The sequence below is a fragment of the Pecten maximus genome, chromosome 11, assembly GCF_902652985.1.
Source record: "Pecten maximus chromosome 11, xPecMax1.1, whole genome shotgun sequence".
In the NCBI taxonomy this organism is placed as follows: domain Eukaryota; kingdom Metazoa; phylum Mollusca; class Bivalvia; order Pectinida; family Pectinidae; genus Pecten; species Pecten maximus.
Genome location: NC_047025.1, coordinates 42,085,368 through 42,097,444, shown reverse-complemented (window position 1 = coordinate 42,097,444; position 12,077 = coordinate 42,085,368). Strand labels below are relative to the sequence as shown.

At 41.5% G+C, this 12,077-nt stretch overlaps 1 protein-coding gene across 1 annotated transcript in view; it reads left to right on the top strand.

Moving 5' to 3' along the window:
- LOC117337435 (zinc finger protein ush-like) overlaps positions 1–7,852 on the top strand; it is a 33,780-nt gene extending 25,928 nt beyond the window's left edge. Inside the window, exons 4-6 of the mRNA XM_033898418.1 lie at positions 2,617–2,829; positions 3,715–3,882; positions 4,235–7,852. Coding sequence (XP_033754309.1) covers positions 2,617–2,829; positions 3,715–3,882; positions 4,235–7,107 — 3,254 coding nt within the window. The 3' untranslated portion in view covers positions 7,108–7,852. The remainder of the gene's footprint in view (positions 1–2,616; positions 2,830–3,714; positions 3,883–4,234) is intronic.
- The last annotated feature ends 4,225 nt before the right edge of the window (positions 7,853–12,077 follow it).

Below are 12,077 nucleotides of genomic sequence, written 5' to 3'. Positions count from 1 at the left end.
CGCTCAAGCCTGGCACCGCAAGATAACATCCACCTCCTGATATCATCTGTCATTAATAAAAAGAAAACAGAACATTATATGCTAATTCTTATCCGCAATCAGTAGAGTTTACCGGACAGCTGGGTTAGTGGGCTGATTAGAGAGAGACTTTCATTGTAAACTGTACTTTAAAGCTAGCCAGTACTATCCCAGATCAGCCTTGTTTGTCAGCCAAGATGGATGACAGTCCCGCGCTCCGATTTCTATCAGAGCCGTAACACACAAACCAACAAAAGGTGTTATACGATAAAGGACACAGATAGGCCTAATAAAACATAAACCTTATCATATTGGACGAGATTTTTCTGTTTGCCAGGCCGATAACATACAAGGTATTATGTTTCTAGTAGCGACTTGAAGTCTTATGAATATTTCATATGCTACGTTGCATAATTTTACCATTAATACATATATGTATTAACCGAGTCTTATCAGGACCCCGGATCGCCCGTCTGTCAGGTTACGCTTACCAAACCTAGATTGTCTTTTATTTTATAGAGACACTCGCCAACACCCGATCGCTTCGATCGCTGGGCCCCTTTCAGTACGCCATCCTCTTTCTAGCAGATTTCACCCTGCTTTACTGCCTATCGTTTCTCTATAGAATTTTGAATGGCAGATAACCCGACCCTGATAACAATGGCTGAATGCGACGTGGCGAATTGTAGTGATCTAATCGGAAAGTGATGGCCGTCTTATCTGGCTAATTCCACGTATTGTTATCCTAGACCGGCAGGTTCCGGGTAGGGGGTACCACCCGTAGTAGTATCACGCCTTTCTATCTCGCCTCTCTACCACACAATGCCTTATCGCACCTATCACCTCATAAATACAGCCCTATTCATCGCGGGGTGTGTGCGTCATACCAATTTTGCTTATTATCTTAGAATACCAACATATGATTGAAAAAAGTAGTGTGCTATATTTTAATCATGATGGCGTCTACAACTGTATTCTGTAGAAGTGCTTTTAATGGTAGACGAGGAAGTATGGGTTCGATAAAAATCAATATTAGTTCTCAAAGAGGTAATAATGGTAATTAACGGTTAAAGGTAAGAAAACGAAAGTAGAAATTTAATGACTGACTATAATGGTATGATACATTTTGTATATAGACAAGAGAACTATTTTGTAACGGATATTTCAATTTTTGAAATGAAAACATTTTCAGTGGAGTCATTGCATAAAATCAAACATAAACCACGGTAAGAACACAATGTATTCTGGACTGGTCTGGACACCTTTCACCTACAGATAAGACAGATATATCCAAAATTAACACTAACAATGAAGGGTTTATTTCTGACATCGTCCGTGTTCTCACATTGCGCCCGAGTATCAGTGTACTGTGTGTTATCTCTTTACTTAGCCGTCGTGTTTAGTTTCACATCTTCTTATTGCGTCGCATAGTTTTGACGATGTGCATGCCTGTGGGTTTATCGCGCCGGTGTATTTGTCGATACAAATAAACTTGTATATTCTCATTTGTTGTTGATAACAATGGCTTTCCTGTGCGTGAAGCTGAGGGAGTCTACTGTCTTATCTCGTATCCTGACTCGGTCGTGATTGTACTAGTGATTAAACAGTTCTTTTGTCTCAGATAAAAGCCACACGTACAGTTACTTCGCTATCTCCATCTTACAGAGATGTACGGGCGGGCTAACTAACCCTCCCCCAGCCCCTCATCGTCAAACAGCTTTCCTCCCTCATTCTCAATGTACATGTACACCCTACAACCCTCATCATCAGTGGGAATATAAAAAAAACTTTACACTCCTTATCATCAGTATACATATACACACTGTACATCCCTCATCATCAGTGTGTATATACACTGTACACCCCTCATTATCAGTGTGTGTATATACACTGTACACCCCTCATCATCAGTGTGTATATACACTGTACACCCCTCATTATCAGTGTGTGTATATACACTGTACACCCCTCATCATCAGTGTGTATATATACACTGTACACCCCTCATCATCAGTGTGTGTATATACACTGTACATCCCTCATCATCAGTGTGTATATATACACTGTACACCCCTCATCATCAGTGTGTATATACACTGTACATCCCTCATCATCAGTGTATATATACACTGTACACCCCTCATCATCAGTGTGTATATATACACTGTACACCCCTCATCATCAGTGTGTATATATACACTGTACACCCCTCATCATCAGTGTGTGTATATACACTGTACACCCCTCATCATCAGTGTGTATACACACTGTACACCCCTCATCATCAGTGTGTATATATACACTGTACACCCCTCATCATCAGTGTGTATATATACACTGTACACCCCTCATCATCAGTGTGTATATACACTGTACACCCCTCATCATCAGTGTGTATATATACACTGTACACCCCTCATCATCAGTGTGTATACACACACTGTACACTCCTCGTCATCAGTGTGTATACACACTGTACACCCCTCATCATCAGTGTGTATGCATACACTGTACGGCTTAGTTATTTTCAACAGACCTGTGCTTTGTGCAGGTAACAATTTCTTCAGTAAACTATAAACTGTTTTAAATATTCTGCAGGAGGAAAGATCTGGTGCCAAATGATCGAGGACCTACCGGAGAACACCGAAGTGATGGCTTCCTTCAGTACTCTCGCCTGTAAGGAAGAGTTGGTACCGGACAGTAAGGAGGAAGACATTGAGAGGAAACATAAATCCGGCTTGTGTAGCCCTGTCAAACGTACACCGGAGGTTTCCGCCCCAGCAGCCCCAGCTAAACCAAGCCCGAGTCATGGTAGGTTGTAACAGTTATATATATACCAGTTTTATAATCATAAACACGGACATACTACAACTAATACTTAATTCATATTAAAAATCACTTTGAGATGGCCAGGTCGGATCCTCCATTGGTGAACTGTAAATCCTTGAGATATGTGGGTCGGAATCCCCGTATGTAGACTGTAACTCCCCTAGGGCTGTGGATAGGAACTTTCGTATGTAGACTGTAAGTCCCCTAGGGTTGTGGATAGGAACTTTCGTATGTAGACTGTAAGTCCCCTAGGGTTGTGGATAGGAACTTTCGTATGTAGACTGTAACTCCCCTAGGTTTGTTGATAGGAACTTTCGTATGTAGACTGTAACTCCCCTAGGGCTGTCGATAGGAACTTTCGTATGTAGACTGTAAGTCCCCTAGGGCTGTGGATAGGAACTTTCGTATGTAGACTGTAACTCCCCTAGGCTGTGGATAGGAACTTTCGTATGTAGACTGTAAGTCCCCTAGGGTTGTGGATAGGAACTTTCGTATGTAGACTGTAAGTCCCCTAGGGTTGTGGATAGGAACTTTCGTATGTAGACTGTAACTCCCCTAGGGTTGTGGATAAGATCCTCCGTATGTAGACTGTAACTCCCCTAGGTTTGTGGATAGGAACTTTCGTATGTAGACTGTAAGTCCCCTAGGTTTGTGGATTGGAATCTCTGAATGCAGATTTATCCCATTGATTAAACTGTGGTGTACCTTTGCTGCTATAGTTTAACATTTGGTTTCGGTCCATTTTTATTTTCCCGACTTCCCTAAAACTGTAACTAAATATAATATAGACGCAGTGCATATACAAAGGCCTGTTAACATAAAAGTTTAGGAGCTGTCCAAATTCATATTTAATTTTATCTTTTACAGCTGCCCTGCTTTTTGGCTGTCCTTACTGTGGCGTTCGCTTTAGCAGTGGCCGCACGCTGGATGGACACCTTACCTATTATTGTTCAAAAAAGCCGCAAGACTTCTCAGTGGCAGCGAAGACAGTAGAACAAGAGCAGCCGTCACCGAGATCAACTGATGACGTAACAGGTAAGTAATCATGTGGTACAAGCTTGATAGATTAACAGTACTTCGGGTACTTTACAAGCTTATATAACTTGTCTCAAAAGATATACCCTTTTTTAAAACAAACTATACTTCCGTTACTTGGCAAGTTCATATAAGTTGTCTCCATAGATAGATTTGTATCCAACAATATTTCCATATGCCTTTATAGTTGATATAACTTGTTTCATAAATGTATAAACTACAACATTAACATTATATTCTATTACGTTTGGCGTTTTCTGTTTGATGTAAGGTTCTAATTCATTTGCGGATTAATCTGGTGTCAGACTGTTAAAGTAAAAGTTGAGTTATCAATTATTTTTGTCTATTTTAGAACAATGCCCCGAACGAAAGAGAAAGAGTCCGTCATCTCCTGATAACCAGAAAGATTTATATGTAAAGACAGAACCCGAATCTCCGGGTACGACATCTGGAACGGAGAGCCCGCCATCTAAAATGGCCAAACTAGCGGAACACTACAAATGTTCATTCTGTTCCTACACTGCAGACAAAATGTCCAGTTTGAATCGCCATATGCGTATACATAACCGAGGAGGGCGATCTCAGACCGAGCCCCGCCCAGATAGTGTACCCGTGCCAAAATACGAAACTTACTGTAAACATTGCAATATACAATTTTCGTCGGTCAGTACTTTTAACTGTCATAAAGAATTTTATTGTTCACGAAGGGCGGGAAAGAATGACGGCACAGAAAATGGAAGTGATAATAGTTCACCCTCGCCAAATCCAAGTGCTATGTCTCCAATATCGCGAGCATCCATCATGGATTCTGCAGAATTAGCAAGGCTACACGGGTTCATGGGCAACTCTCCATTCATACATGGACAGACGCGCGTTATAATTGGACCTCCGATCGTTGCGCCGGAAGGAGTGACCGGGATGCCAACAGTTATAGTACAGCCTGTTGTTTCACAAATTTCTTCTACGGAAACTGCAGAGCCAACTGCTGTTTCTTCTTTAAGTCGGCGGGAAACTGAACTGCGTACAACATCATCATCCGAACAACCTCTGGACCTCACTACTCCTAAAAAGCAGACTGATAGTTCCGAGCAACACTCGGATATCGTGAAATCCGAGCCGAAAAGTCCCAATTCACCATTGAACTTAAAATCACCGAAAAGCCAAACGTCCGAGTCATCTAGTCTGAGAGAAGAAAGAGAGACAACCCCTGGTCCACAACAGATTATGTCACCAGCTCTGATACCGCCATTGCTGCCGGTCTCCCAGCATCCGTTCTTCAACAACAAGCCAGTTCCTCAGGTACCTGCCTCCGTTAGTAAATGTATTGACTGTAACATCGTATTCTACAAACACGAAAACTATCTAATACATAAGAAACATTATTGCTCTGGAAGGAGAAATAGAACTTCGTCACCAGGTACAAGTAGTGAGGACTCTATAGGCGCGGCGTCTACTCCGGGTGCCAAATCTGTTGATCTCGATAATAGCAAACGAGTCCGCCATTACTCGTCAGAAACTGAAATCTCCGATAAGTGTTCACACAAATCAGTCAGCCCTGTGATTCAAAGTCCAAAATCAGACAGCAAGCATTCACCTGATGCTTCGAGGCCTTCGTCTATCCCAGACGAAATTCTGTATCGCTTTTATTGTGTTCCGTGTAAAATCAAGTTCAGCTCCTCAAGCACGCTTAAAGCACACAAAAAGTTCTATTGCCCTCATGGTCAGGAAAGCGAACAAAGTGTACTACCTAAAAAGCCACTGGAAGATCGGGGAAATTCTCCTGTTATCGACGACGGCGGGAATTTTAAATGTGATAGATGTGATAGTAGTTTTATCTCCGCCAGACTGCTCAAACTGCATTTCTGTACCGGTATCACGACGGCCACGCCTCTCATGCGCTGTCCCTACTGCGACTTCGTTACTCACACGGATGTTCGTATCTCTGATCACATGAAGGTTCACATGCCAAGCAAAGCCTACCGGTGTACGTTGTGTGGTTACCGGGGTAACACGGTTCGTGGCATGCGTATGCACGGGAAAATGCATGTTGACAGTGGAGAGGAATTCGCTGACGAAAACATGATAGAGATTGAGGAACCACCTTTATTGCCAGTAAAGGCGAGACATATCACAGAGAACGGACCAATCAATATGGAAGCTGAACTGATTAGACTAAAAAACGAACCGTATAAACGCAGACGGTCACGCAAATCATATGAGAAAAGCGAGAATATGATGATTCACTCGGAGCGTCCGATCATGAACGCGTGCGCTCTCTGTGGGCAAACGTTTACCGATCTCAGGAGCTTCGCCTTGCACATTAGAATGCACGAAGTGGCCGCCCTCCAGGCCGCTGCTGCTAACAGTCTAAAGTGCCAATTCTGCGAGGACCTTTCAGAAAACTTCGACGATCTGATGAAACATATACAAAGTAAACACCCAGATAAGTTTATATTCGATCAGGCCAACAATGGAACAAAATCAGACTCGAGGTCGGAACACACATCCCGATCTAATTCACGGGCAAGCTCTGCAAACTCACATCCGGATAGTGTCAACCAACGAGCGCTAAGTCTGTCACCAACAACAAGTCATCGTGATAGCAACTCCAATATAGTGGATATCAAACAGGAGCCGTCCGAGAACGGATATGGCTCTCCCATGAGTGATACTCACAGCAAAGCCTGCATCAAAGAAGAACCGCAGGACTTCTCCGACAATGTTTCAAATAGATCAAGCCTACACTCGCCTTTAAGCGATTCAAAAATACGAGAGAACGATACGTTCAGAGATGAAGAGGTTGAAAAAAATTCAAACTCTGATAGTTCAGAGAAAAGATCCGAAAAGAAATCTCCAAGCCCAGTATCCTCAAGGGCATATTCCCCAGTCACGAAGCTTTCCTCGCCCGGTATACAGAAATCACCGACACTTGATAATGACTCGTTTGTCCAGCCACTAAACTTGCCTGTTCTGGACTCCTCTCAGATGCTACCCTACTATCACCTGCTTCCAGGTGTCGGTTCGATTCCACGTCTTATTCCTCTGGCAACGTCACCTCCTACCTCCGGTGGTACGCCTCCAGAATCCCGGTCGGAGAGCTCGGGACCTCAGTACTGCAGACATTGTGATATTTCCTTTAAATATTTCGCGACTTTTCTCGCCCACAAAAAGTACTATTGTACAGCACGACCAGGGGAAGAGATGAGTTCGCCAACACAGGCATGAATCTCGAGGTCGGGACATTTCCTTACATTTTGTGCCATTGACTTTCTAACAAATAGTGCTATATAGTTATTTTAGTTAGTATTGTCCCTTCGGACAGTGGTTTGACCACGTAGTGCTACAAAACACTGCCAAGCACTGGCGGGTATATATTGTACATTCCATAGTACGGCACACCTTATATATGAGTCCGTACATTAGAACTTTACTTAATCCGGAAATAATGTATCTGAAGTTCTGACCGCGGTCCGTGTGTGTACATAGCTAGTCAGGAAGTAACGGTGACACGACCGGTGTCTGCAATATGTGTGTGTAAAGTAGTGCTCTATCTAGTCAGGCGTGTTTATTATACAGGACAAATGGATCAACCGACAATTTTACGTACACTCTGTTTCATTCTGTTAAAGTAAATGGTTAAAACTAAAAACGGGTTTAGTGAAAACCGTATCCAATAAGAGTAATATGTAGGTATTTAATTTGAGGAGGATTCTACGATTTACATTTTAATACAGACAATGACACTACCCTGTCATTACAACATTAGTGCATTTTAGAACTAGTTTAAACTATTTTTGGAAATGTTAACGTGATAAATCAGACATGTACAGATAGATTATCATTATCCGCTATGCTAGTCAGAAAACTTTTAATCCTGTAGTATACTTGTTATCTCTGAGCTCCAGGATTCAGGGATTTCTACTTGTTGTTCAATATCTAAATAAACATTTATATTAAGTTATTCCTAGTATCCTTGTGTTTACTTGTTTGTCTGGCAACTAAATGTGAAAAAATAACACAAATTTAAACAAAAATAATACATTGCAACATCCGTATTACCAAGGGATAGTGTTTCCACTGTATATGTATTACGTGTGAGATCGACAAACATGTTGTATTGGTGATATCGATGGACACCATGATTTATTATAATAATATTGCGATATTTTCGGACTTAATAATTCAAATTCGTCTTCAAATGTTTCGCGAGAGCCATATGATAAAAAAATAAAAATAAAAATAAAATACAAATGTTTTGAAACTTTTAATAACACTTCTAAGCACTATCATATGCATACTTACGGGGAAAAAAGTAGAGGAAAACGGGAAATAAGACCAGGTGTTCTGGACGGATAAGCGTCCTCAGACATTCAAATTCATGTTATTCTCTTTTCACATATTGACATGATGTATAGAGAAAACATTTTTACAATATGATATATACAATCAAAGTAGTGTTCGTAGTTGATACACGGCACTGTTTCACAACAAAACATTTTCATTCTTATCAAGGAGGACATATCATGTTATTAATTAATCTGATAAAAATACACATTTTCATTAGTTTTTTAACATTAGTTATATTCATTAGTTTGTTAAATTTAATATTTGGTCTTGACCAATAGTATTTGTCTATATATAAAATTATGTGAGCAGATAACGCTGTACATTCAAGTAAATAATGAAATTCATCACCAATTTGTTGACCATTACAATGTGGACATTTTCTTTCCTTGTACTCAATCTAATCAATCCAATCAGAAATAGTCGACATTTCCCCATAAACATGTACTTCAAATCCATATGATGTCGCATCCTCATACTGTTAACTAAGTAGTTACAACGACAAGAATATGAATATAAAATAGTATTGAAATCGTCTGACTTCATACCGCAAAAGGAAATAGAGTTCATGATTAGTCAGGTATCTGTTATAGAACGTAAGGGGATCGTTATAAGATATATACACTATAAACAGTAATTAGAACAGGTGAAGGTTGCCGTTCAATCTGACGTTCTGTACGGACTATTAATAACATCATGGGATTTATATTTATCACCAGAACATCAATACACGATAATATATGTCGTACAGAGGTCAGCTAAATGAATTACATTGACAAAAAAAAAACCCGGCAATAATAGGCATTGGAAGTATCATTTAGATTACGAAAATATACAACGTGTGATTATCTAAATAATTATGACTGGGTCAGAATATTACATTGTACATGTCACTACACAAACACCCAGACATGTGGCTGTATATTTATATAATGACAAAAACCGATTATGGCTTAGAATATTTACACTCGTGATTTACACTATACCTAACACTTCTCAGGAAATTAAATGTCAGCTATATACTGACAAGAAGGTAAACGATGACTGGTATAAGTCGACATTATTGTTCATTCAGATAATAGTGTTTCGACAGAAATGGCCAATCAATAGATATGGGTATGATTGAATTCTGAATATGATTGTGTCATCTATCTTTATTTCCCTAAACAACAGATGCATGCTATATACTAAAACTACATCAGACCAATTCATGCATTCAACCTATCCCCAAAAAATAGATTTGGATGATTCCTTCTTCCATGCTCGATTAAGGCAGAACGTGAACTTTAAGTTGTGTTCCAAGTTCACTCAACTGGTTTTTTTAATCAGCAAAAAATACTCCAATATGATACCGAAACTTAACCCTAACTGTTGATTGATACCTCTATCTTTGCACGGAGAAAGAGACACTTAAAAAGTACACGGAGACTAAGACCAGGCGTTCCGGGGAAGTTAGAGTCTTCTGCTTTATCAACGACATCTGTCAAACAAATCTAGGTCAAATCGATGACACCCGCCAAACAAATCTAGGTCAAATCGACGACACCTCCATACAAATCTAGGTCAAATCGATGACACCCGCCAAACAAATCTAGGTCATATCGACGACACCCGTCATACGAATCAAGGTCAAATCGACGACACCCTCCATACAAATCTAGGTCAAATCGACGACACCCGTCATACGAATCTAGGTCAAATCGACGACACCCTCCATACAAATCTAGGTCAAATCGACGCATCCGCCATACAATTCTAATCAATTCAGGGTAAAGTCAAATTCTCAAGATAATAACTAGGGCGGTAACAACGGAACCACCGGACATATCAACAAACAGGAAAATGGTAGACTTAAGGAAATAGAATATTTCCAAATGATAGATCGAGGGTGATCATCACTGTACCTCTGGAAGTCGTTTTGAGTTTGCGCATTAGTGTAGTCATTTCCTGCCAATTTTCTGCATGAAGTCAATTCTTTTTTGAGATGTTATTTCCCCATACAGCTTGACGTCATCCACGATAAATGTTATCCTGTTATACATATTAGAGGAAGTCCACTTGATACTGGGATCGTTCTCACTTCACATTATTCCGTACCGTCAAAGTGTCATCTTATTCTCCCCAAGATATGTGTACTAGTATCGAGACACACAACATTCACAAGATCTGTGTGCTGAACAGTGTCAATAGTTTTACTAGTATCAAGATACATCTGTGTGCTGAACAGTAATTGGTTTATTTTGTTTAACGTCCTATTAACAGCTAAGTTAATTTAAGGACGGCCTCCCGTGCGTGCGACATGTATGCGTGTGGTGAGTGCGTATGTTCGTGTTAAGTCTCCTGGTGATAGGCCGGAACTTTTGCCGATTTATAGTGCTACCTCACTGAAGCATACTGCCGAAGACACCCAGCAGTACACCCCACCCGGTCACATTATACTGACAACGGGTGAACCAGTCGTCCCACTCCAAATATGCTGAGCGCTAAGCAGGAGTATCAACTACCATTTTTAAAGACTCTGGTATGTCTCGGCTAGGGGACAAAACCCAAAACCTTCCTCACAGCGGCGAACGCTCAACTAAAGGCCAAAAGTGAGGCATTGTTAAGGGAGACATTAGGAAGAAGAAAGTTGCCAAGGAAGAAGGGAAAAGATATTATCCCAAATTTAGTCGCCCCTTACGATAGTGTCAATAGTTTTACTAGTATCGAGACACACAACATCTGTGTGATGAACAGTGTCAATAGCTTTACTAGTATCTAAACACACAACATTCATAAGATTTCGTTATCTAAGGATTCCATCCAACTTCAATATTTTCCATAAGTTACAAATTACAAGATTAAATTGTTTGTTGGATAATAAACCAATCCTGGAGGTGGAGGTTGCCCGGATCAGGTGGTGGAGGTTATCCGAATCTGGAGGTGGAGGTTGCCCGGATCTGGTGGTGGAGGTTATCCGGATCTGGAGGTGGAGGTTTCCCGGATCTGGAGGTGGATGTTGTCTGAATTTGAATGTTGACGTTATCCAGATCCGGGGATGGACGTTATCCGGATCTGAATCTGAATGTTGGCGTTATCCAGATCCGGAGATGGACGTTATCCGAACCTGTAGGTGGACGGTATCCGGATAATCTGGAGGTGGATCTTATGCGGAACAGATGGTGGAGGATATCCGGATCTGGAGATGGAGGTTATCCGGATCTGGAGGTGGAGGTTATCCGGATCTGGAGGTAGGGTTTATCCGGATCTGGAGGTAGAGGCTATCCGGATCAGGTGGTGGAGGTTATCCGGATCTGGAGGTAGAGGTTATGCGGATCTGGAGGTAGAGGTTATCCGGATCTGGAGGTAGAGGCTATCCGGATCAGGTGGTGGAGGTTATCTGGATCTGGAGATGGAGGTTATCCGGATCTGGAGGTGGAGGTTATCCGGATCTGGAGGTGGAGGTTATCTGGATCAGGTGGTGGAGGTTATCCGGATCTGGAGGTGGACGTTTTCCGGATCTGGAAGTGGAGGATATCCGGATCTGGAGGTGGAGGTTATCCGGATCAGTTGGTCGAGGTTATCCGGATCTGGAGGTGGAGGTTATCCGGATCAGGTGGTGGAGGTTATCCGGATCTGGAGGTGGAGGTTATCCGGATCTGGAGGTGGAGGATATCCGGATCTTGATGTGGAGGATATCCGGATCTAGAAGTGGAGGTTGTCCGGGTCTGGAGATGGACATTATCCAGATCTGGAGGTAGACGTTATCCGGATCTGGAGATTTGGAACTGCCTGTTGCTTTACTCGTTGGTAATTTGTGATCCAAGCTGTTAGAAGGAAATACTTGTTTGTACTCCACGCTCATTGAAAAC